Here is a 27622-nt window from a genome sequence, read left to right as displayed (position 1 = left end):
GGAATTGTAGCTCTGTGAGGGGTAAACTACAGCTCCCAGAATCCTTTGGAGGAAGTCGTGTGTTATCAATGTATGGTGTGTCACTGATAGGCTCTGGGGATGTGCAGAGGGCCCCTTTACCAACCATACCTATATCAATACTCCTTGTAGAATAGAGGAACAAACTTGGGCTCTACCAAACTCGAAGTTTTCCAGTCACTATCATTTTTATTCTAATTTCTGTAAACCGCCCTCCCTGGGAATATGAATGTCGAGCCCCGGTATGTAAATATTAGTTTTATAAAAGTAACTAGCCTTCGATTGTCGTTTTCTCCGGCCGATAGTTGGGGAGCACCTATAGGGGGCGCGCTTTCCCCCTCGTCCTCCTTGGCCGGCACGCGGCTCTGAGGCCTTGCGCGCCGCCGCTGATAGATGCTCGGGTTAGCGCAGAGATGGGGCATGAGCACAGTGGGGTTCCGCTGCCTCTGTGGCGGACCGCTCTCGTCTCTGCGGCCGCTTCCTTCCTTGCAGCTGAACCGAGGTAGGCGGCTTGAGTGTGTGTGCGTGTGCGCTGCCTGGACGGGAGAGCCGATCATCACATGGAGAGGGGGGGGGAACCAACCGCCGCGCTTTAACGATGCATGTTCTTCTGGCCTAAACTAAAGTCTCAGCAGCCAGGCTCATAGCCAGAAAAAGAAAACTGTGTGTGTGTGTTTATTTCGGTGCTGCAAGAAATTTAAGCACAGGCAGCTGGCTTTCATGGCTCTCCCTGCAGTAGCTGTCTAGCGCGTAGGTGCTGTTTGGGCTGTCTGGGAGCTCTAATGGTGCACTTCGCTATCCAAACCTCCTGTCAGTATTCTCCACAGCAATCCGTCTGGCTGATAGGCATATTTCATATTTCTCCCCCTACTACCACCACCAAGTTGGCGTGTGCATGTTCGTGTTTTGAGTTGCATGGATTCGTGCAAAAGGCAGAAAAATGCTACAGTCGAGGGGCAGGAAAGGAAGGTAACCAGTACCATATAACTAAGCAGCCTCTGTGGCCATTTCTTTTCTTTTTTTTTTTTAAATTGCAGTTCAGTATATGCAGTTTAGAAATGAGTGGCCAACGCTAGGCAGGAAATGGTGCCTGTATACAGGATCTCTTAAGAAATGGCGGTAATTTTGATAAAAGAGTAGAAACTTTGCTAAAATTATGGCTTTTGTCATTTGACAAGTCAGCAGTCCCCTGGAGAAAACAATGCAGTGATTACTAGGAGCCAACATGGATTTATGAAGAACAAATCCTGCCAAACTAACCTTATCTCATTTTTTGATCGGGTAACCCCCCTGTAGACTGTGGGAATGCTGTGGACATAATATATTTTGACTTCAGCAAAGCTTTTGACAAAGTGCCCCATGATATTCTGATTAGCAAGCTAGCTAAATGTGGGCTGGATGGAACAACTATCAGGTGGATCCACAGTTGGCTCCAGAATTGTAGTCAAAGAGTGCTTATCAATGGTTCCTTCTTAAACTGGGCAGAACTAATGAGTGGGGTACCACAGGGCCCAGTGCTCTTCAACATTTTTATTAACGACTTGGATGAGGAGGTACCGAGCATGCTTATCAAATTTGCAGATAATACAAAATTGGGGGGCATAGCTAATACCATGGACAGAAACAAAATTCAAAGGGACCATGATAGGCTGGAGCATTGGGCTGAAAACAACAGAACAAAATTCAAAAATGCAAAGTTCTACACTTAGGAAAAAGAAACCAAATGCACAGTTATAAGATGTGGGATATTTGGCTCAGCAATACAACATGTGAGAAGGATCTTGGAATTGTTGTTGATCACAAGCTGAATATGAGCCAACAGTGTGATGTGGCACCAAAAAAAGGCAAATGCTATATTAGGCTTCATTAACAGAAGTATAGTTTCCAAATCGCGTGAAGTATTAGTTCCCCTCTATTCAGCACTGGTTAGGCCTCATCTTGAATACTGTATCCAGTTCTGATCTCCGCACTTCAAGAAGGATGCAGACAAACTGGAACAGGTTCAGAGGAGGGCATCAAGGATGATCAGGGGACTGGAAATAAAGCCCAAGAGGAGACATTGAAAGAACTGGGCATGTTTAGCCTGGAGAAGAGGAGATATGACAGTACCACAAGGAGAAAGTGTTTCCAGCAGCTTCCTTAGTGGCAGCCATGGTTAAAGAGCCAACGATGTGAGGCAACTTTGGCAAGGTGATCTGTGGGACTTCAGACTGTGAGGTGGCTTGTTTGCTTCAATGCTTCTCCACAAAATTCCCCGCATATATTCTCCCTATGTAGAAAACTAGCTTGTCAGAGAGAAGCCTGACCTAGAACACTCCCTGACATCTGGTTTCTATGTTTAGGGAAAATTTTGTATGGAGGACCATTCAATCATGTATCACAAACCCTCATCTGCCACCCCAGAATCAGATTTTCCAGAGCAGGGAGAATTATATCTTAGAAAGGATGTTCCTGGGCCAGAACCAGAGATGGCTAATGGGAAGAGAGTTGCATTTAGAGTTGGTGTAACGTACTGGCCAAGAATATGAGAGAGGAGGTTGCTGGTTTAAATCTCACCTGATCGATGACCTCAAAAGATCCTATGCGTATTTACCAGGATGTAAGCCCAATAAACTTGAAGGGCTTGCTTTAAAGTAAACACATATAGCATTGTGCAGTATGGTGCTCATATATAGGTTAAGTATTGTTATACCATGTGTGTCTTTGTGGATATTGCCCAAAGGAAGCTACTGATAGGAGGGTGTAGGTGACTTTTCCTGTGGGCATCAGATATACAGTTTCTAATATCTGTAGTCTAGGTGCTGAGCCAGGGACTGGTGTGCAGGGGCCAATTTCAGTCCATAGAGGCCATCAATTAGTACATTCCCTGAGCTTTCTCAAACCAGAAGTACTGTTAACTTGATATGCTCTATAGCTGGTCAAAGCATTCTCTTGAATTATTTTTCCATGTCCCAAGTCTGGGGGGTGAGGACATCTTTCAGAAGTATTGGGTGGCATTCAATGTAAATCTGACTCAAAGTAGACTCACTGAAGTTAATAGATATATGACTGATTTAGGTCCATTAAGTTCAGTGGTACTACACTGAGTAGGTTGAATACAATCATCATTATTTAGTTGCTTTACACTGGAACAGTTTCAAAGCAACTATTAAAATTAAAATTCTTTTGAATGTGTCTTGGCTTTCCAAATAGGGTTGCCAGGTTCTTGGCCTGAGACTGATCCTGTATCTTTAGGAGAAGAGAAAGTCAGCCAAGTGCAGGTGTTCTTGCAACCCTGTAATGGGAAAAACCACAAGGTGGAATTCTCCCTTCGTCCTGCACAACTTTTAAAGATACAGAAGACCTTTTGGTTGCCAGGCCCAGCCTCCAAGAGGTCTTCTGTGTCTTTAAAAGTTGTGGAAGGGGAAGGGAGAATTCCACCTTGTGGTTTTTCCCATTACAGAGTTGCAAGAACACCTGCAGTTGCCTGACCTTCTCTTCCCCTAAAGATACAGGATCAGTCTCAGGCCATGGACCTGGCAACCCTATTTCCGAAGCTAGGTTTTAGCCAGGAGACTCGGGGATTTAAGCACAAGGGTTTGTTTGGTTTTTATCATTTTACTGGTATCATTCTAAATGTGTTTACTCAGAAGTAAGATCCCCCTTAGTATGATTGCTTCCTAAATTTCATGTCTTAATTGATCATTTGACCCAATATTTTCCATACGTCATAATTCACATAGTTCATTGTCCCTATCTAACTCCAGAAAAGAGGATTCAAGTGACATACTTACGATCGTACAAAAAGTCAGAGGCAGAGCAAAGAATTAATGGGCCTAACTGTGATAGCAGCAGACCCATTTCTCCTAAATGCAAGTCTCTCGCAATTATATAAGAAATGAGAACAAGGATCCTCTTTATTTTATTATAAATAATATTTATTAGGAAATCAAACGGAAAAGTTGCTTGCATAATAAATATATAGTATAAGAAGACAAAGAGCAAAAGGAAAACAACACACATGCAATTATTGAAAGCAAAAAATTAAAGCCAACATTTGTATAACAAAGAAAAATAAATGCATGTACAATACCTTGATATTTATTATTCCCAGAATTTATTGATAAAGGCTATTGTTCCAAAAAAATCTGTCTGTCTGTATTAGGCCTAGAATAAGATTTTTTCTCAAATAAATTTAGCTTTTGTTAATAGTGCTGTTTGCCAGGCTTTCTTGAGAAAATCTGGAGAGGACCTGATTTTAAGGGTAAAATGGGTAAGTGCTAAATCCTTGCAACCTACCCACATCTTACAGGTCACCCTTGCTGAGACACTTTCCCCCAGTAGAGTTCATTTCAAGGGTTGGAGCCTGACTGAGAGAAAAAATATACTGCAGAAAAATAAGCCACAAATGGAGGAGGGCTTGTATGGAGACCTTTCATGGATGTCATAGGACAGAGTGTGGAACCTTTTTGGCTCCACAGCCAGATCCTTATCAGGATCAGCCTTGTGAACCAAACTAGGCATGCCGGTTGGGCAGCCCACCTGTCAAAATCCTTTGCATGGCTTTGCAACTCTGTTTTTAAATTGTCTAAATATGTGGTTTATTGTATTTGATGTATGACTGTTGTGAACCGCCCAGAGAGCTTTGGCTATGGGGCGGTATATAAATTTAATAAATAAATAAATAAATATAAACTGTCTCACTCCCCCTTTAAACTCCCAAGACTTGCAAGGTCTTTAAACATGCGAGCAGGCAGCAGAAAAGGAGGAAGCAAGCTGCACTGCAGAGGCTCCTTTCTCCGCTTCCTCACCTGCTGCTGCTGCTGCCACCTGCTCACACTAAAGAGAAAGAAGCGTAGGAGGAAGTGTAGGACATACTGGGGGGCATACAGGTGCCTGTGGGCACCATGTTGACCTCTGGGTTAGCAGTCATTCTTCCCCACTCTCTCCCACCCCCCCAAAAAAATCTAGTACAGTGCCTTGCAAAAGTAATCAGACTCTGACCAATGCTGTCATATTGCTGAATTACAGATGGTACATTGTAATTTCGTTCTGTATTATATTTTATTTTGAAACACTGAAACTAAATATCAATTACTGTAAGGTGACATTGGTTTTATGTTGGGAAATGTTTGTAAGAAACATAAAAAACTGAAATATGTTGCTTGCATAAGTATTCAACCCCTGTGCTGTGGAAGCTCCCAGTTTACACCGATGAAAGAAATTGCCCAGTCGAGGACACAGTTACCTTACCATTGGCCTCCACTTGTGAACCGTTAAAGTTGTTGTCACATTGTAGGATAAAACCCCCACTGTTGAAGGATCGTTGGTCAGGCTGTGGATCTGAAGAAAAATGAAGACCAAAGAGCGCTCTACAGAAGTGAGAGATAATGTCATACAAATGCATAGATTAAGAAAAGGGTACAAACTAATATCCAAGTGCTTGGATATCCCAGTGAGCACAGCTGGATCAAAAATCAGGAAGTGGAAGCTGCATCACAACACCCAGGCACTGCCAAGAAAAGGCTGCCCCTCAAAACTCAGTGCTCGAACAAGAAAGAGACTTGTAAGAGAAGCCACAGAGAGGCCAACAATCACTTTGAAGGAGCTACAGAGTTCAGTGGCTGGGAGCGAAGAAATGGTGCACCAGTCAACCATATCAAGAGCTCTGCATAACACTGGCCTGTATGGGAGGATAGTAAGAAAGAAGCCATTACTTAAAAAGTACCATCTGAAAGCATGTCTGGAGTTTGCTAGAAAGCATGAGAGTGCCCCAGGTGCCATGTGGGAAAAGGTTTTGTGGTCAGATGAGACCAAGAGAGAACTTTTTGGCCAAAACTCAAAGCTCTATGTGTGGCACAGACCTAACACTGCCCATGCCTCAAGACACACCATCCCTACAGTGAATTATGGTGGTGGCATCATCATGCTGTGGTGATGCTTCTCATCAGCAGGGACTGGGCATCTTGTTAAAATCAAAGGAAATGGATGGAGCAAAATATAAGGAAATATTGCAAGGGAACCTTCTTCAGTCCAACTCAAAAACTGAAGCTTGGGATGCAATTTATTTTTCAGCAGGACAATGATCCGAAGCACAAGGCCAAAGCAACACTGGAGTGGCTCAAGAACAAAAAGGTGAATGTCCTACAGTGGCCCAGTCAAAGTCATGATCTCAATCCCATTGAGAATCTGTGGTGCTCTTTGAAAATTGTGGTCCACAAGCTATATCCAACCAACCTGAATGACCTGGAATGAATCTGCCAAGAAGAATGGGCCAAAATCCCTCCAACACTGTGTGCAAAGCTGGTACATACCTACCCCAAAAGACTTAAAGCTATTATTGTAGTGAAAGAAGGCTCTACCAAATATTAATGTGTGGGGGTTGAATACTTATCCCAGCAACATATTTCAGTTTTTTATGTTTCTTACAAACATATCCCAACAAAAAACCAATGTCACCTTAAAATAATGACTTTTGAGTTTCAGTGTTTCAAAATAAAATATCATACAGAACAAAATTACAATGTACTATTTGTAATTCAGTAATATGAGAGCATTGATCAGGGATCCGATTACTTTCCCAAGGCACTGTAGTTTCTCTACTGAATACACTTTTTCCTGAAGCTGCCTTTTCCTAGAAAAGCTGTTGAGTTTTAAATGTGTGTCTGTTTTTATATAACATATAGGTTGGCTCTTAAACCACCAGAGAATTGCCTTAGCCTCAAAAATTTCACCAGTTTGATGCTTTTGTCTGTTTATTTATTTAGGTCATATTTTAGCGTGACCTATCATGGTGGCAATATCTATAGATCAGATTTTTGGAATGTTGAAACTTTTCCATGTTTGGCCCTTGTACGTTTGTTTACCTCTGCTTCCACCTCCTGTTTAGAAAACAGCTGAGCAGCTGTTTTCTACTTGCGTTTGATGTGGATCTTTTTTAAGCGTCTTCCAGCTTGGAATCATTACCCAAAAAAGTTTCAGTTCTACAAACCAGTATTTCCTCAACACTAAGATTTCTTCTCCCATTTTGATCTCAAACTTGCACTTCCCTAACCCCAGCCTAGTAAACTAAGTAGGCAGAGCAGCCTGGCTCTCATCCTGAACTCTGCTCTCCTCCCCTGCAAGAGAGTCTTTTCTAGCTGTACTTGGGAGACTTACTCAGGGACTTTCTGTGTGCAAAGCTGACACAGAGCTATGACCTTCCCATATTTTTTTTCAGTTTTCATGTATCTAACAAAGCAAACCAGCTCTGTGCTGTGGATGCTTCATCGGGTTCCTTTTATGTCAGAGCCCTATGGCAAACTCAAGGACCTGATTGAAGGAGATGAAGTATGGACTGTCCTCATACATCTTGAAATCCAGATGCTCATCTTTCTGCTAGCATTGTCATAAAACAAAGTTTTTCTCTAAATTCAGCTGCATCCACTCCCTGAACCTTCTCATCCTGCCCTGTCCCTTCTGCCTGTATGTACTAGCCAGTCTACAAGTCTTTGACATTTCTCCCAGAAACTGGATGGCCACTGCTCCTCTTTCTTGTGATAGCGAAATAGCCACCATGTTAGGAACATAGGAAGCTGCCATATACCAGGTCAGACCATCTAGCTTGGTATTGTCATCACTGAATGGCAGCAACACTCCAAGGTTTCAGGTAGGGGTCTTTCCCAACCTTACCTAAAGGCACCAGTGGTTGAACCTGGGACCTTCTTCATGCAAAGCAGATGCGCTACCACTGACCTATGGCTTTTTTCCATGTTGTACATTACAAGTAAACATCTCATTGTAGGAAGCCTCCCAGTTAAATAAACCTACAGGTGACAGACACCCACACTTGTTTGAGCCTTGCTCTTTAAGTGTTTTGGTTTAATCCAGCCCAGGTACACTTTATCTTAGGCTTTAGGCTTTTTTCTAAGTTGTCTGTTTGCTTCAGTAGATGCATGTTATTTTTCTTGGTTAAGACAGATCACTTGCTAATTTACCACTGAGGTTGTTTAACCTTTTCAAGTGAGGGATTGCCATGGAGACATGTAAAAAAAATATGAATGCTGCTTCCTTGCCTGAAGAGATCTGAGTCAACCTACTAATGGAGCCCTGCTAAAGGCTTGCATCAAGAAGCATGGCATACACAGCTCAGCGCCATTCACAAAGTGCTACCTTGCTGTGATGTTTCATTGATCACAGATGGCCCTTATTGCAAGGTTTAAGTTGGACACACTCCTTTTGTCTAATATTTAACAAAGCACATTTATTTAAAGACTAATGTTTCATTTCACCAAGAATCATTTAGAGCTGTCAGGTTAAGTGGCTCATTTAAATATTGCCTATGTATCTCTGTCGTGTCAGTTTTTAAAAATGGGGCAATTTTTCACTACTGTAGCCATTCCAGACAGGCAGTGGGTTAAAAAGTTGACAGATAAAGGAGTGGGTTGTTCCACAGCAGCATCCTGTTTGAGGCTTCTTTGTCAAATATTTTTGATTTGGAAAAATCTGTAAAAGATTTTATGAAAAGAAAATCTTTATGTTGAGAATAAATATTACAAATTTCAAGAGGAAGAAATTATTCGGAGATCAGATTTTATTTTATTGCACAACCACCTTAGGTCTTGAGTGCAGATTCAACAGTTAATGTTCTGCAGCGAGTAAAGATCATGACCCATGAGCTGAAATTCCTTTTCAAATCTTCACTGGCGATGCACCCATTTCTGGCTAGCAATTCAGTTATTGTAGGAATTACAAATATGAAATATATAAAATATAAAAGATTAGCAGAACAATCCTAACTGTAAGAAGTCAGCATAAGTTGCTCCTATTCCAAACTCCATTCAGGAGGAATTTGACTTACACCACCCATTTGCCGGCTAAGCTTTGCTGGGTTGCTGCTAGGTCATGTGCCTGAGCTGAAAGGGGTTTGCAAATATCTCCTTGCCTTGTCCCACCCCCACAATACCCCCAGAATGCCCCCTTTTTAGGATGTAAACCGGCATAAGGTCTGTGGTCTTGTTTACCATCTGATCCAGGGCGAGGTATTTATGCCCCCTTAGTCCGAGATCCTCTGAATCCAACTCTCTCATCCCAGAAGATCTTGGGTTTGGATTGCGCTGTAAGTGTTCTTACATGTCATATTACATATTGCTCTTCTTTTTCATGTTCAATGCAGTGTTACAATATGCAATTTTTCTAAAATTTCTTCCATCATTCCTGCTGGATGTTAGGAAGCAAGATGGGTGTTTGGGATTACAATTCATAACTGAAGGCATTAAAAAAAGTCAGGGCAGGGATAAAACAGCTGTCCTTCCAGCTGCCTAAATATGTGAAATGGAGTTGTACCAGTTCAGCTTTTCACAATCCTGTCTGTTTTATTGCCTTCAAACTGTTCTTTGGTGGAGATCAGGAGCTGTTTAACAATGCTGCCTGCAAAAACCTGTAGAATATATGATCTCACTGTGTCCATAGCAACGTAGATGGTCAGGACCCACTTACGATTAAATAAAAAAACATATCATCTGAGCTTGTACTGCACATAAATGGTCTTTACAATATAAATCAGAAGAGCTTGGTTCTTTTACCCACAACTGGGCTTCAGATAGTTTCCCAGAATGCAGCTATTCTCTGCAGCCAACCTTCCATGCCTTACCATCCTGTGGCTAGAGCGCAGCCTCTCTGAGCAGGAATGGACTGCATTCAAGTCGATCCCTACTTACAGCTACCCTATGAATAGGGTTTTCATGGTAAGCGGTAGTCAGAGGGGTTTACCATTGCCTCTCTCTTGAGGCTAGTCCTCCCCAGCTGGCTAGGGCCTGCTCAGCTTGCCACAGCTGCACAACCAGCCCCTTCCTTGTCTGCAAATGCCAGCTGGGGGGCAACTGGGCTCCTTGGGACTATGCCGCTTGCCCACGGCTGCACAGGTGGCAGGGCATGTAACCCCTGAGCCACTCACTGTGGGGGTGATCTTTAGCTGGCCCTTGACACCCAGGAGACACAAGCGGGGATTTGAACTCACAGACTCTGGACTCCCAGCCAGGCTCTCCTCCCCACTGTGCTATACCAGCTGGTATACTGAGCAGGACAGGGAGGCAATTTGTCCTCAGCCTCTCTGACTTTCAAGTAAGAGGGTGGCCACCTTTTCAAAAGGAAAAAGGCGTTGTTGCTCACTTGGATATATGCGAATATAAGTTTAAAAGATTGCCCAATTTAAGATTGCCCACAAATCTTGATCAGTGACAAAAGAATCTCGAGTGGTTTAAAAATCACCAGGTGCATAAGAAATACTGGACCCACCTCAGAAGGTAGGGGGGCTACAACAGAGAAGGCAACAAATAGTCAAAAACACAGAAGCTGCAGTGCAGAGAGTATTTATCACTGCTTGGTGTCGCAGACGGGACTGCTGGCCAGTAGGCCAGATGTGGCCCCTCCCTCCCTCACCCCCACCCACAAACCTTGCCAGAGGGGCCCTTTTCCTCCCTTTATGGACAATTGCTGCATGAGACTGGCAGCTTACATTACCCAGCTGCCACACTTGAGTTGGCCTTCTCTTTGATGTGAGTGAGTTGGCAACATGGCCCTCATCTCACAGTCTCCTTGTGCTATTTATTTGGCGCAAGAGCACTAAACCAGCACTGCAGAAAACAGTACCCAAACTACACTGTTCTGAAGTGTTTGTGCAACATTCCTTCATGAATCATTGTACCTATACTGTGACAATATGTGGAACTAAGTGAGAGGGTCAAGAAATCTGACAGGAGGAGAAAGCCAGTGACACAGAGGAAAGACATAGATTGAGGGAACACACCCTCAGCCAGAAGAAGTGACTCAGTACACACACAAGAACATAAGAAGACCCTGCTGGATCAGGCCAGTGGCCCATCTAGTCCAGCATCCTGTTCTCACAGTGGCCAGCCAGGTGCCTGGGGGAAGCCCGCAAGCAGGACCTGAGTGCAAGAACACTTTCCCCTCCCGCGGCTTCCGGCAACTGGTTTTCAGAAGCATGCTGCCTCTGACTAGGGTGGCACAGCACAGCCATCATGGCTAGTAGCCATTGATAGCCCTGTCCTCCATGAATTTGTCTAATCTTCTTTTAAAGCCATCCAAGCTGGTGGCCATTACTGCATCTTGTGGGAGCAAATTCCATAGTTTAACTATGCGCTGAGTAAAAAATTACTTCCTTTTGTCTGTCCTGAATCTTCCAACATTCAGCTTCTTTGAATGTCCACGAGTTCTAGTATTATGAGAGAGGGAGAAAAACTTTTCTCTATCCACTTTCTCAATGCCATGCATAATTTTATACACTTCTATCATATCTCCTCTGACCCGCCTTTTCTTTAAACTAAAAAGCCCCAAATGCTGCAACCTTTCCTCGTAAGGGAGTCACTCCATCCCCTTGATCATTCTGGTTGCCCTCCTCTGAACCTTTTCAAGCAAGGAGTTAGTGCAGGAGAGTAGCAGGGCAGGAGAAAGCAGGTTTATTTTTTTTATAAAGAAAGACTCCAGTTTTATATAGCTGCAGATTCTTCATTAACAGCAAACTCTTTTTGAAATGTGTTGTCAGAACCCACTTTGGCAGAGTATTGAAGCTGCAGGGAGAGAGAGAGCCACTGGAAATTTTACATCACAGAGTAAGGCTTGAAACCCCCCACACCTCTGCATTTCACTACGCCTAATCTGGCTCAGGCACGGCAGCACTGGAAAATGGAGTTTGAACTGTATCTGTATCTTGCCTTCACACAAGAGGAAGAAGAGCGAAATCCTGTCTGGACTAAGGAGATTAAGACAAGAACCAGTTGCCGTCTGATGCTATTTGCTGCTTGTTGATCAGCTGAATCAATCCCCCTGAGCCATGACAGTGAAACAAACCTGCACATCTATGCACTGTACCATCACCAGACCAGTGCTGGAAACTGAGGGCTATGTATAAGATGCAGTTTTCGTTAACTTATTTATTTCTACCAGAGCAATATTGGAGGGGGCAAGGGATTTGGAATAAATATGTGATTTAAGGAAGAGCTGGACCATACAACTTGCTCTCTCCCTGGGAGGGAACAGGAGCTTGTTGTTTGCCACTAGCGGAGAGAGCATTGTGTAGAAAAGAACATCCTGTTATTGCTGAAGCACGTTGAGCTGATTGTTCAGCATCAGGGACACTGCTGTCCACTTTTTCTTGCTTTTGTTACTTTTTATTTTTGATGTTTAGAAATATATTACTGAATTGACTGCAGCCAAGCACTTCAGTGCATATACGGTCCATTTGATTCATACTCATTTCACTTAGGCAACATATGTGTGTTCTGAATCCACATGGCTACCTTATAGAGAGACAGTAGGGGATCTATTCTCTACATCATTTTTCTTACTGGTATAATTTTGAAAATGGAAATGGACTGCCTTCAAGTTGATCCCGACTTATGGCAACCCTGTGAATAGGGTTTTCATAGTAAGCGGTATTCAGAGGGGGTTTACCATTGTCCTCTTCTGAGGCTGAGAGGCAGTGACCGGCTCAAGGTCATCCAGTGAGCTTCATGGCTGTGTGGGGATTTGAATCCTGGTCTCCCAGGTTGTAGTCCAACACCTTCGCCATTACACCACACTGGCTCTCTTGGTCTTTTACCACAGTTAAATCATTTATAAGCTCAAATGGGTGATCAGGTTTTCTGAATGGGAGAGTTCTCATTTTTGTCATGACTTGGAAGGAGGCTTCCTACAAGCACAGTAGAGGATCCAACCCAAGGACGTTATAATGGGCTTAAAGAATTTCACTCTCCAGGAGTTTGAACAACTGGCAAGCGCTGAAGAAAGGCAAACGTTCATTGGTAAGTTCTCTTGGATGGTAACGTGTTTATCAACTACAACTGCAAGAAGTAGGAGGCAGCTGCATGAATGAATAAAGTTTAAGAACATGAGCAAGGCCAGTCCATAGGTTTATCTGGTCCAGCATCCTGTTTCTCACAGATGTGTCCAGTTAGACCATAAGCAGAGCATGAAGTCATCAGGCACCTTATCCCTCCATAATATTTGTCCACACCCAGTAATTGTTCTAAGTATACTGTCTCTTAACCTGAAGGTTCAGTGTAGCTCATTAGTGGCTGGTGCCTGTTGAGACTGGCAGAGCAGAAGGCAGGGAGACCAGCAAGAGCCAGTGTCGGACAGAGCCAACTATTTCTAGTTTTGCCCCCATCCTCCTCCCTGCTGATTTCTACAAGGGACAACCCTGAGACATGGCTGGTAAGCCATGCCATCCCCTGGTCTGGCTGTAAATAAGAAGGCAGGCTGGTGTGGGCTGGCTGAGAGGAGGCTGGGGTTGGTGGGACAGCGTCCCATTTGCCCTAATGGGCCAACCTCCACTGATTAGCTGTCACAGTGAATATCCATTGATGAACCCACACTCCATGAATTTGTATAATGTGTAACAAATTTGTACAATTCCCTATTAAAGATATCTAACCTAGTGACCACGAATTACATAAATTATGTGCTATATGAAGAGCTACTAGTTTAGGCTCTACTGCTTCCACGGAATCTAAAGTCGGCTGAGCCTGTTCGGTAGCATAGGAGTAACTGAGCAGTTTTACCAAGAAATGTTAACAAATCTGCTTTCTAGAAACTGAAGGCACTAAGAACAGGAAGAGAAAAGCATGTCACATCCAAGTTTATGGCTCTTGGATGAATCAGCACAATCCTTCATCTGCATTACATTGTTCAATCACCGTGGCAAAACTTTCAGGATTAAAATGCATGGACTCTCGCAATAGAAAGCTACTGTGGCACAATCTTCCTGGTAATCTGCTGTCATGCAAGGTATACTAATATATATACCAGCCTTTCCCAACCAGTGTGCCTCCAGGTGTTTTTGGACCACAATTCCCATCTTTCCTGACCGTTGGCAATGCTGGCTGAGGCTGATGGGAGTTGTGGTCCAACAACTTCTGGAGGCACACTGGTTGGGAAAGGCTGATACATACATTATGGTTGGCAGCTGTTTTGAAGTGAAGACTGTCAAGAACGCCTGGTTTCTAAAATGGTTCTGTGGCAAGGAATTGTGGAGGAAACATCTTGCCTGAACTGGGGCCTCTGAGAGTCCATGAGATAGCAGTTCTCACAGCTGAATTAAGTTAATTAAGCAGTAAGCAAGAATACCTGCTTATCAGCCGAGACTGGTACTTCAAGGCCAAGCGGCCTGCGAAGGTTGGTGAGTGCATGACCGTTAGGCGTGAAAGCTCCAGAAGATTTCATCATCAGTAAGCCCCCTCATTGGCTAATTAATTCCTGGGTGTTGCTGGGCATTTTCCCATAAGCATAGGACCCAGACTTTAGGTCTTTATTCCCCAATGTTTGTTAGTGCTACCTGATGTTGGGGTTCCATCTTCCATCTGCTATCCAGGCTATACATCTCTGGGGAGATGTGTGTGACGCCCTTCCCTGGCTCTCCCTGTCAGGTTCCTACCTGCTCGTGGTTACTGCCTGTCTCTAGGCACAACCAGGGACTCCACCAGTCCGGACTGTCCTTTTTTATGGTTTCCTAAGAACATAAGAAGAGCCTGCTGGATCAGGCCAGTGGCCCATCTAGTCCAGCATCCTGTTATCACAGCGGCCAACCAGGTGCCTGGGGGAAGCCCTCAAGCAGGACCCGAGTGCAAGAACACTCCCCTCCTGAGGCTTCCGGCAACTGGTTTTCAGAAGCATGCTGCCTCTGACTAGGGTGGCAGAGCACAGCCATCACGGCTAGTAGCCATTGATAGCCCTGTCCTCCATGAATTTGTCTAATCTTCTTTTAAAGCCATCCAAGCTGGTGGCCATTACTGCATCTTGTGGGAGCAAATTCCATAGTTTAACTATGCGCTGAGTAAAGAAGTACTTCCTTTTGTCTGTCCTGAATCTTCCAACATTCAGCTTCTTTGAATGTCCACGAGTTCTAGTATTATGAGAGAGGGAGAAGAACTTTTCTCTATCCACTTTCTCAATGCCATGCATAGTTTTATACACTTCTATCATGTCTCCTCTGACCCGCCTTATCTCTAAACTAAAAAGCCCCAAATGCTGCAACCTTTCCTCGTAAGGGAGTCACTCCATCCCCTTGATCATTCTGGTTGCCCTCTTCTGAACCTTTTCCAACTCTATAATATCCTTTTTGAGATGAGGCGACCAGAACTGTACACAGTATTCCAAATGCGGCCGCACCATAGATTTATACAACGGCATTATGATATCTACTGTTTTATTTTCAATACCTTTCCTAATTATCGCTAGCATGGAATTTGCCTTTTTCACAGCTGCCGCACACTGGGTCGACATTTTCATCGTGCTGTCCACTACAACCCCGAGGTCTCTCTCCTGGTCGGTCACCGCCAGTTCAGACCTCATGAGCGTATATGTGAAATTAAGATTTTTTGCTCCAATATGCATAATTTTACACTTGTTTATATTGAATTGCATTTGCCATTTTTCCACCCATTCACTCAGTTTGGAGAGGTCTTTTTGGAGCTCTTCGCAATCCTTTTTTGTTTTAACAACCATGAACAATTTAGTGTCGTCAGCAAACTTGGCCACTTCACTGCTCACTCCTAATTCTAGGTCATTAATGAACAAGTTGAAAAGTACAGGTCCCAATACCGATCCTTGAGGGACTCCACTTTCTACAGCCCTCCATTGGGAGAACTGTCCATTTATTCCTACTCTCTGCTTTCTGCTTCTTAACCAATTTCTTATCCGCAAGAGGACCTCTCCTCTTATTCCATGACTACTAAGCTTCCTCAGAAGCCTTTGGTGAGGTACCTTGTCAAACGCTTTTTGAAAGTCTAAGTACACTATGTCCACTGGATCACCTCTATCTATATGCTTGTTGACACTCTCAAAGAATTCTAATAGGTTACTGAGACAGGACTTTCCCTTGCAGAAGCCATGCTGGCTCTGCTTCAGCATGGCTTGTTCTTCTATGTGCTTAGTTAATCTAGCTTTAATAATACTTTCTACCAGTTTTCCAGGGACAGAAGTTAAGCTAACTGGCCTGTAATTTCCGGGATCCCCTCTGGATCCCTTTTTGAAGATTGGCGTTACATTTGCCACTTTCCAGTCCTCAGGCACGGAGGAGGACCCAAGGGACAAGTTACATATTTTAGTTAGCAGATCAGCAATTTCACCTTTGAGTTCTTTGAGAACTCTCGGGTGGATGCCATCCGGGCCCGGTGATTTGTCAGTTTTTATATTGTCCATTAAGCTTAGAACTTCCTCTCTCGTTACCACTATTTGTCTTAGTTCCTCAGAATCCCTTCCTGCAAATGTTAGTTCAGGTTCAGGGATCTGCCCTATATCTTCCACTGTGAAGACAGATGCAAAGAATTCATTTAGCTTCTCTGCAATCTCCTTATCGTTCTTTAGTACACCTTTGACTCCGTTATCATCCAAGGGTCCAATTGTCTCCCTAGATGGTCTCCTGCTTTGAATGTATTTATAGAATTTTTTGTTGTTGGTTTTTATGTTCTTAGCAATGTGCTCCTCAAATTCTTTTTTAGCATCCCTTATTGTCTTCTTGCATTTCTTTTGCCAGAGTTTGTGTTCTTTTTTATTTTCTTCATTCGGACAAGACTTCCATTTTCTGAAGGAAGACTTTTTGCCTCTAAGAGCTTCCTTGACTTTGCTCGTTAACCATGCTGGCATCTTCTTGGCCCTGGCGGTACCTTTTCTGATCTGCGGTATGCACTCCAGTTGAGCTTCTAATATAGTGTTTTTAAACAACTTCCAAGCATTTTTGAGTGATGTGACCCTCTGGACTTTGTTTTTCAGCTTTCTTTTTACCAATCCCCTCATTTTTGTGAAGTTTCCTCTTTTGAAGTCAAATGTGACCGTGTTGGATTTTCTTGGCAATTGGCCAGTTACATGTACGTTTAATTTAATAGCACTGTGGTCACTGCTCCCAATCGGTTCAACAACACTTACATCTCGCACCAGGTCCCGGTCCCCACTGAGGATTAAATCCAGGGTTGCCATCCCTCTGGTCGGTTCCATGACCAACTGGTCTAGGGAGTAGTCATTTAGAATATCTAGAAACTTTGCTTCTTTGTCATGACTGGAACACATATGCAGCCAGTCTATGTCCGGGTAGTTGAAGTCACCCATTACTACCACATTTCCTAGTTTGGATGCTTCCCCAATTTCATATCTCATCTCAAGGTCTCCCTGAGCATTTTGATCAGGGGGACGATAGATCGTTCCCAGTATTAAGTCCCTCCTGGGGCATGGTATCACCACCCACAACGATTCTGTGGAGGAGTCTGCCTCTTTTGGGGTTTCGAGCTTGCTGGATTCAATGCCTTCTTTCACATATAGAGCGACTCCGCCACCAATACGTCCTTCCCTGTCCTTCCGATACAGTTTGTATCCAGGGATAACCGTATCCCACTGGTTTTCTCCATTCCACCAGGTCTCCGTTATGCTCACTATATCAATGCTCTCCTCTAAGACCAAGCACTCCAGTTCTCCCATCTTGGTTCGGAGGCTCCTAGCATTAGCGTACAGGCACTTGTAAGCAGTGTCTCTCTTCAAGTGTCTTTGGCACTTGTGGTTAGGCCTGTGGTAATTTTGCTCTTCTGAATTTATATCCTGTGCCCCTGCTCTCACAATGCCTACTTCTAGGCCTACCCCTTTTAACATTTCATCATTTCTTTGGTTTTTATCCCAGGGGGGAGGTTTATTCCGAACCGGACCTTTCTCAGCTCCTGTCGGGTTTCCCCCCTCAGTCAGTTTAAAAGCTGCTCTGCCACCTTTTTAATTTTAAGTGCCAGCAGTCTGGTTCCATTCTGGTTCAAGTGGAGCCCGTCCCTTTTGTACAGGCCCGGCTTGTCCCAAAATGTTCCCCAGTGCCTAACAAATCCAAACCCTTCCACCCGACACCATCGTCTCATCCACGCATTGAGACTTGTCCATAGACAAGTCTCTATGGGGAAAATGTCTTTCTTTGTTCCTCCGTCTGGTCACGTCACTGCAGTCCCAGCCACTTGCCTGGAAAGTCCATCGGCCAGTACATTGTCCTTGCCTTTTATGAACTGGAAGTCCACTTGATAGTCCTGTAGGGCCCAGGACCACCTCTGCAGCATAGTGTTATGGTTTTTCATAGTCTGCAACCATAACAAGGCCCGATGATCCGTTGTTACCGTGAATCTTCGTCCCCACACGTATGGGCGCAACTTGTTCAGTCCCCACACGACCACTAGGCACTCCTTTTGGACCGACGAATAGTTTTTCTCCCTTGGCGTCAGCTTGTGACTCAGATACGCCACTGGATGTCTGGTGCCTTCTCTCTCCTGCAGCAAGACGACTCCCAGCGCGAGGTCTGACGCATCTGTAGCCACGATGAATGGTTGCTCATAGTCTGGTGCTATTAATATGGGTCCTTGGCACAAGGCTTGCTTCAGCAGATCAAAAGCCTTCTGACATTCATCCGTCCATACCACATGCTCAGAACACTTCTTCTTTGTTAATTCATGCAAGGGGGTTGCTATTTCTCCAAAATTTCTCACAAACTTCCTATAAAAACCAGCCACACCTAGAAATGCCCTTACTTGTTTTTTGGTTAAGGGGATAGGCCACGCTTGTATTGCCTCCACCTTGCTCCATAAGGGGGTGATTTTCCCACTCCCCACCTTATGTCCTAAATAGATTACTTCCTTTAGCCCAAACTGGCATTTCTTAGCTTTTATTGTGAGGCCTGCTTTTCTTAAGGCCTCCAATACTGTTGTCAGGTGTTGGACATGCTCAGGCACCGACTTGCTAAAAATGGCCACGTCATCGATATAGGCCACTGCAACATCTGACATGCCTCGCAACACAGTATTGATTAGCCTCTGAAATGAACTTGGTGAATTCCTTAGTCCCATGGGTAAGGTCACAAACTCATATAACCCATCTGGTGTACTGAAGGCAGTTTTGGCTCTGGATTGCTCGTCTAGTTCCATTTGCCAAAATCCTTTACAGAGGTCTAACGTAGAGATAATGGTTGCTGCCCCCAACAACTCTAATATTGTGTCTACCCTGGGCATGGGATACGCATCTGGGACCGTGATTTTATTGATTAGCCGATAATCAATGCAAAACCTTGTCGTTCCATCTTTTTTCGGAACCAGGACAATACTTGAGGCCCAGGGACTGATGGATTCCCTGATCACTCCTAATTCCAGCATATCTTCGACCTCCTTTTTAATCTCACTCAAAACTTTCCCATTCACACGGTACGGCATAGATCTGATTGGGGCATGATCTCCAGTATTAATGGAATGTTTGGCTATACTGGTTCGGCCAGGTTTATTGCTGAAGAGATTCCCATAGTTTTTCAAAACTCTCAGAATCTCTTCTTTTACTTCCTCCTTCACCTCCTCTGACCATTCCACTTGATCTACCCCTCCTTTGTCTTTGCTTTCCTGTACCAAATCTGGAAGTTCAGGCCCGCTTCCCTCAGGGAATAAAGTAACTTGTAACACCTGTGCATCCCTGGTATGGTAAGGCTTTAACATATTTACATGAACCACTTTGCTTTTGTTTAATTGGTCTGTGGTGATTACATACATCACTGTGTCAAGCCTTTCTCTGATGGTATATGTCCTTCCCAGTTAGCCTGTAATTTGTCATGTTTCCTGGGTATGAATGCCATAACCATATCTCCCACATCATACACACGTTCCCTGGCTGTTCTGTCATACCAGTAACTTTGCTTCTGCTGCGCTTGACTCAAATTCTTTTTCACCACCTCCATCATTGATGTTAATTTATTGCGGAATTCCAATACAAAATCTACTACAGATGTTTTGTACTCTCCCAGGGTTCCTTCCCATGAATTTTTTAATAGTTCCAAAGGTCCCCTCACTTTTCTAGTGAACATGAGTTCAAAGGGTGAGAAGCCTGTTGACTCTTGAGGGACTTCTCTGTATGCAAATAAGAAGCATCCCAACCGTTCATCCCAGTCTTGTGGGTGATCTTGAACATAGCTTCTGATCATGCCCTTCAAAACGCCATTGAATCTCTCTGTTAACCCATTAGTGGCGGGATGGTAAGTAGTGGTCTTTAGATGTTTTAGACCACAACATTTCCACATACATTGCATCACTTCTCCCATGAATACACTGCCTTGATCCGTCAGCACTTCATGAGGGAAACCCAGCCTCATAAAGATTTTTAATAAAGCCTCTGCCACTACAGGGGCTTCTACAGATCTTAGTGCTTCTGCGTCTGGGTACCTGGTGGCAAAATCCACCATCACCAATAGATATTTCTTGCCATGCCTTGTGGGTTTGGAAAAAGGGCCCACCAAATCTATTCCCACTCTATAAAAGGGTTGTCCAATTATAGGAAGGGGCTTTAAGGGTGCCTTTGTCTTTACTCCACTTTTTCCCACCTTTTGGCAGATACCACAAGATAGACAATGTTGTTCTACATCTTTGGAGATTTTGGCCAATAATAGTGTGCAGCCAATCTCCTCTTGGTCTTTTTTATTCCCAGATGTCCTGCACATGGGACATCGTGGGCTACCTCTAGCAATCTGGTTCTGTATTTGCTAGGTACTATCAATTGCTTCACTGGTTCACATTCATCCTTTCTCTCAGCAGGCATCCACAGTCTATATAACATCCCATTCTCACACACAACTTGATTCCTCAGTTTGTCAGTGAAAGGAATCTGTTGGGTCAGGGCTTGCTCCTTTATTTGATTCAAACTGGTATCCTTATTCAGTTCTTCTCTGAAATGCTCTGTCTCTTCCCCAGAGACCAGCTGATACAGTTTGTCTCCTTCAGCAGGCCTGCTAGTGGTTGTTATGGCGACCTGAGGCTCGCTAACAGTTTCCACCCTGTTTGCTTCAGCCCCCCTTAACATGGCTTCTGTTTCTCTGCCAAGTTGCTGTCTGGTCACCACATATATTTTCCCTTGGGCTCCCATAATATCTCTTCCCAGTATTACTGGTTCTTGTTGCTGGGCGTTAAAGCCTACTTTATATCTGCCCTCTCGGCCTCTCCACGCCATTTTCACCAGGGCCACAGGCAAGCTTTCTGGTTGACCCCTCACTCCTTGGATATTCACCGTTTCCTGAGGTAATATTTCTTCAGATTTTATTAAATCTGGCCTCAGTAACGTCTCAGCGGCACCAGTGTCAAGCAATGCCCAATAATTTGCCCCTTGTACACTCACTTCCTCTCTCAGACTTGAATCAAGGTTTGTTACTTCTGTCTAGTTTATCTGGCAAAACTGAACCTTTTTCGCTGTTTCTAAAGCCTTGGGCTCTGTTTTCACTGCCCTTGTCTGAGCAGGATTACTAATGGGGTTGGCAACCTCACATTGAAAACGTAGGTGCCCCGGTCTACCACATTTGTAGCATAATTTCTCCTCTGTTTTAGGGTACACAGATCCACTCTGGGGTGTCCTGTGCCCTTCAGATTTTACTGGAGGACTCACTCGCTGTGGCACCACATCCTTTCTGCCAGCATTATATGGTCTGGGTTTAAAATCTCTTCATGTTTTCCCCACCCAGCCAGTTCTATTGGAGGCGAAGTGATCCGCCATCTCTGCGGCCTCCTGCACCGATGTAGGGGAACGGTCTTTGACCAGGAGCCTTATTTCTGGTGGTAACTGATGGTATGATCCAGTATCATGAGGCTTTTCACCTCTTCCACTGACTGAGCTTTGGCACTACTCATCCACTTTCCAAATATATCCATCAGCTTTGCCCCCAGCTCCACGAAAGACCTCCCTGTCTGTATCTGGCAGTTTCTGAAAAGCTTTCTAAAATAATCAGGCCCCAGTCTGAATCTTTTGTAGACTGCCTCTTTAAACTCAGCATAGGTGACGGGCCTGTCTGAGGGGAAATATTGGTATGCCTCTGCCAATTCCCCTTTAATCACGTTTGATAAATATTGCATGTATTTATCTTCAGGTAGCCCCCACAATTGAGCTGCCTTTTCAAAGGTTGTGAGATAAATTTGAGGATCTTGACCAGGCTCATAGACAGCAAAGTCCTTTGGAGTAATTTTTATTTTTGCTCCATCTCTGTCTTTCCTTGTCTCATCAGAATGAAACTTCTCTCTTTCAAATTTTAACTTTTCTGCCTGTAATTCCGCATCCACTCTCATTCTCTCAAATTCCAACTCCCTGTTTTTCCTTCTCTGCACCTTCCATCCTCAATCTCTCAGTTTCCAACTCCCTCTGTTTATCTTTCCCATCAGCTTCCATCCTCAATCTCTCAGTTTCCATCCTCAACTTCTCAGTTTCCAACTCCCTCTGCTTGTCTTTTTCCTCAGCCTCCCATCTTAACTTCTCTCTCAAGTACTCTGTATAAGCAGGATTGCTTAAGTATCCTTCTGGGGTCTCTTCCCTGACAGGTTGTTTTTGCTGGGCAGTTGCAAATCCTATAAGTGCTACCCTCAATTCATCTACCCCTTTACCCTCGTGAGGTAAATTGAATGTTATGCACGTCTCCACCAGCTCCTCTCTTTTCATTTTTATATATTCAGCCATGGTGTTTGAGTTCACTCACTCTTTGCCACACACTCTTTGCCAGTCACTCTCACAAGTAATCTTGTTTTCTTATTTCTGTTTGCCACACCACTGGTAGGGATTCTCCAGTATTCGTATCTCACTGCTACAGCCAACACCTGTGACGTAGTCTCCTTTGTCACCACGTGTCTTTGGGACTCTCTTTGGTTCGTATCCCACTGCTACCACCACATGTGATGCCCTTCCCTGACTCTCCCTGTCAGGTTCCTACCTGCTCGTGGTTACTGCCTGTCTCTAGGCACCACCAGGGACTCCACCAGTCCGGACTGTCCTTTTTTATGGTTTCCCTCTCCGCTCTAGCATAGATCTCAACAGATCCCCCTGCTAGGCAGCACCACCAGTCACATCCTATAACCAGTATTCCTAGAGACTCTGCCTGAGTCTCCCTCAATTAGGTTACCTCTGTGACTGCGTGCTTAAGCTGTCCCAATCCCTTTGATTTACTCAGACTGCTTATAATTCTGGTTTGCTCTGAATACTTGTGGTGTTATATTCTTCCCTTCACCCGCTGCCACCATTTGCCACTCTTCAGCCTTGGTTATTTACCTCACCCTCCCTTCTGGTCTGTGAAACCCCAGCCAAGGATCAGGCCTCTAGTAAACCAAATTAAGTATTTATTAAATAACACAGAGAACAAGATTAACAAGATTTCTTCATAAGGCACATAAGCATATGGTTTTATCTAATACTAATCCGAACTCCACCCCCTCCTTCTCCACGCTCTCCTGACAAACAACTCTCTCAAACCCACCAACGTCCACCTCACATCCACTTCACATCCACTTCACATCCACCCAGATTTACCTGACATTCTTCCTTTTATACCGTCAGCCATTTTAAACATTCAGCCAATCATCCAGCATTCTACTGCCCATTCACTCCCCCTTCCTCTTTTATTCTACTTACCATGTATCTCCTATACAACCAGCACTTACCCTATTTACACTAATATAGGAACATCACAATGTGCAACCATGATGTTACTCTGCTGGTTTGCCTCTGTTGTGAGTATAGATTAGGCTAACCAGCTTTGTTATTTTTATTTCTGATTTGAACTCTTTCTGTATTTTACCTAGCTCTTGGGGGTGTTTGATTTAAGGAACTATTTTGCTGCTATACTTTTTGCATGTATATTTTATTCTGATAAAGCTACCTCTTATTTACCAGTGTGTGTTCATTTCAGGGGGAACTTGGCTCTGAATCCAATACCTTGGCCAATTAGCCACAGACTACCGTATATTTGGGTATTTTGCCTGAAGGCTCCAAGACAAGGAGTGTATCTTTGGCTCTTGTCTTCTGGAATCCTTGGCAGGCCTATTTCTGACACTTTGGATTTCCCCTTGGCCCAGAGTGGGTGACCAGGTTTAAGCAGTGGTGGCAGTCTTGCAGGGTTGTTGGTTTACTCAGCCCTGCTAAGGGAGGCACGGGTTGTGCCTGGCCAGGATCAATTGCCCTGGGTTTGGGAACTGAGTCCTGGTGTGAACTGTCAGCAATTCTTGACAAAGACAATGAGGTGTGGAGCAATTTATCTGCATTTCAGATGTGGAATTTTTAAAGGATAGTTGCTAATGTTTATTAACCAGAGATAATTGTAAAGGAGAAATGTAAAAATAAATAAATCCTCGTATGTTCTAGAATGGTTATTTTTTACATTGTTAAACCACCTACAGAGTAAGCAGTGTGACAATGGGACCTCAGTGGAGCTCTGATCCATACCATCCTAAGAACCATATAGTTGTATAGATCAGTGATGGGGATCCTGGGGCTTTCCAGATGTTGCTCCAACTCCCACAATCCCTGATCATTGGCCATGCTGGCTGGGCTGCTAGGAGTCCAACAACATTTGGAAGGCCACATATTCCCCACCCCTGTTGTATTTAGCATGGCATTAGGATCTGAAGGGCTTGGTCAGATGGTGGTTTCATGCAATAGTGGCACTACTACTACTACTACTACTACAGCAGATGGGGTGGAGGAAGCAGTGCCAGTGGAGATGTTCAAGGTGGCATGGAGTGTTTGGACAACACACAATCTTTAGGTCTTTGCTACCCACAGTGAACTTTCAAGTTCTTGTTGTATCATTTGGACTAGGGGACACAGCGTGGGAACTGGCTTATGAGTACTCAGGGAGCATGTTCAGGGATACCATTTCAGAAGTTAGGGCAGCATTCAGTCATTTGTGGTATATGGAACCCATGTGTAATAGGGATGGAAAGATCTGTCAATTTCAGTTCTCTCAGTTTCTCATTTTTCCAATCTTAAATTTAGTTCTTCACATTTCTGCAGCAATTTGTGATTTTTCGTTTAAAAAGTCCTCATGAAAATTCTCCAGTATTTTAGTGTAAATTTTTGCAGGGAGTTTTGACTAATGTACACATTTCTCCATGCTATTTCTCATCACATAATGCATTTTTGCACATTATTTTCATTTGTAGATTCATTGTTACATGGACTTTCCCCAATGCATTTTTGTAAACGTTTGGTTGGCAAACTGCATCACAAAATTCAAATAAGTGTGAATTTGGAAGGATGGCTGTGTTTCGGTTTTCATATTGTTTCAGAGAGTACAAATATGATAAATTGTGTACTGAACTGAAATTCTTGCCCATCTCTAGTGTAGGCCATAGCAGTTGGTAATCTTGAAAGGTGATCTCATAATAATGAAACTAACATGATTTACACACAGTGGAGATGGTCACAAGGTGCAAGTATTTTCCAGATAATTCTGAACCACGGTTCAGTTTAGAAATTAACATTTGTCTATGTGATTTTGATTTTTTTTTGTACACAACATTGAATATTTAGGAAGCAGTTTAGAAAGACTATAAATAAATATTTTTTAAAGTTGATGCTAGCATTACGTTATTAAATAGCCAGGCAACCAATTTCCTTTGTTTTTTCAATTACTGGATAAGCTGTTTACAAAAGTAATATATCTAAAAATAAGTTTAACATACAAAGTATGTTGTGACCTAAGAAATGGCCCTCTGTTGTGTGATGTTGAGTATTCAATACGCTTTGCCCACACTTTTGCTAAGAAAGGAAACTATCAAACTAATATATTTTAAAGAATCAATAGATGTGTAATCACCATGTTTCTTTTCTCTGGTTTTCTAGAGCAGAGAATCTCTGAAGATATGCCCTTGCTAATGCCTACATTTTTATTCTGGAGCTGCAGAAACTTGTTCTTCACTAAAATTGCTGTGATCTGCTTCGTCAACAATTGCTGAAGAAACATTCTTCAGAAAGATTATAGACTAGCATATTTTTAGTATGACTGATAAGATGGGAAAATGGCAGCAACCAATGAGTTAGCAGGAAGACATGGGGGGCTTTGTATCTCCAAAACCAGTGTTTTGCACTGTGATGGCATGCAACAAGACTCCTGCAGACATTTTCATTGCTCTGAATGCAAGCACACAGCTCACAGACTCCAGTTATACAGCCCTGCCAATCACACTCAGGATACTATTGGCAATAATCATGGTATTCATGATTGCCATTGGATTCTTAGGCAATGCCATTGTTTGCCTCATTGTCTACCAAAAACCAGCCATGCGTTCAGCTATCAACCTGCTTTTAGCTACTTTGGCTTTCTCAGATATCATGCTGTCATTGTTCTGCATGCCTTTTACTGCAGTTACGATTGTTACGATGAACTGGAACTTTGGCGCTCACTTCTGCCGAATCTCAGCTATGCTCTACTGGTTCTTTGTCTTGGAAGGCGTATCTATACTCTTGATCATTAGCGTGGACCGATTCCTAATCATTGTCCAGCATCAAGACAAACTGAATCCTCACCGTGCCAAAGTCATGATTGCCATTTCCTGGGCCTTTTCCTTCTGCATCTCGTTCCCGTCAGTGGTTGGATGGACATTTGTCGAAGTCCCAAGCCGGGCTCCCCAGTGTGTCCTAGGATACACAGAGTGCCCTGCAGACAGAGCCTACGCCGTGATGCTAATTGTGGCTGTTTTCTTTGTTCCTTTCAGCATCATGCTGTACTCTTACCTTTGCATTCTGAACACTGTCCGTCGGAACACTGTCAGGATCCACAACCATGCCGAGAGTGTGTGTTTCAGTCAGGTGAGCAAGCTGGGCCTCATGGGGCTGCAAAAGCCTCATCAGATGAACATTGACATGAGCTTCAAGACGAGGGCCTTCACTACCATCCTCATCCTTTTTGTTGGCTTCTCTCTCTGTTGGCTTCCGCACACTGTATTTAGCCTGATGTCTGTGTTCAGCAGAAAGTTCTACTATAGCCCCTCTTTTTATGTCACCAGCACCTGCGTGTTGTGGTTGAGTTACCTCAAGTCAGTATTCAATCCTGTCATCTACTGTTGGAGAATCAAGAAATTCCGTGAGGCCTGTCTCGAGTTCATGCCAAAAACATTTAAGATCTTTCCTAAAGTGCCTGGACGAACGAAAAGGAGAATAAGGCCAAGCACAATATATGTCTGTAGTGAGCACCAATCTACTGTTTAGGGACCATAAGAAATACTGAACAGCTTGCATCTTCAGTCACTGCCCTTATAGCACCATCATGCGCCATGTGGTGTCTTTTTCAATGGAATGTCTATAACACAGAACATTTGGATTTTGTTCATGTTAGTGTCACCCATTAAATTGTAGCTCTTCCTACACTAGTCTCACCTTCAGATTAACCAGAAATGTGTGGTTTTGCTAAATATACTGCCAGTAATAATACTGCCTGTATCATTTGTTGTTTTCTTCTGATTAGGAAAAAGCAACACTAACAACCAAGCACACATAGTCAAATCAACAACTTTTCAGCTCAATGTTTGCAATCCCCATTATGTCATTTAGGATTCTCTTATGAGGAAGATAGGTGTACAACAACACATGCTGTTTGAAACCTGAAAAAACGCAGTTATGAACAAATCCTCACTTTTATTTTCATTTTGCACAAACTAGCAAAAGTTGTATGTTTCTAGTTCCCCCCCCCCTTCTAAATAACTGCCGCAGAGACGTAGCATGATCAGTTTTGGGACCAGGGTGGGTGATTTAGCCTTCCCCCCCCCCGGCTGCAGTCCTGATTAAAATGACTCCCTCCACCCCACTGCTGTCAGTTCTTTGAAGGAAGTGTCCA

General features: G+C 43.6%; 1 protein-coding gene across 2 annotated transcripts; it reads left to right on the top strand.

The window, feature by feature from the left end:
• The first annotated feature begins 307 nt into the window (after positions 1-307).
• Positions 308-27622, top strand: GPR45 (G protein-coupled receptor 45). 2 transcript variants are annotated; one of them, XM_061629398.1, is made up of 2 exons: positions 308-520; positions 25633-27622. In XM_061629398.1, the coding sequence occupies exon 2, from the start codon at positions 25840-25842 to the stop codon at positions 26995-26997; it is 1158 nt and encodes a 385-aa protein (XP_061485382.1). In that variant the 5' UTR covers positions 308-520; positions 25633-25839; the 3' UTR covers positions 26998-27622. The 2 variants fall into 2 exon arrangements, with proteins under 2 accessions (XP_061485382.1, XP_061485383.1); XM_061629399.1 differs by lacking the exon at positions 308-520 and adding an exon at positions 12723-12797.

The sequence above is a fragment of the Rhineura floridana genome, chromosome 5, assembly GCF_030035675.1.
Source record: "Rhineura floridana isolate rRhiFlo1 chromosome 5, rRhiFlo1.hap2, whole genome shotgun sequence".
Classification (NCBI taxonomy): Eukaryota; Metazoa; Chordata; class Lepidosauria; order Squamata; family Rhineuridae; genus Rhineura; species Rhineura floridana.
This window is presented reverse-complemented; position numbering and strand designations above follow the sequence as displayed.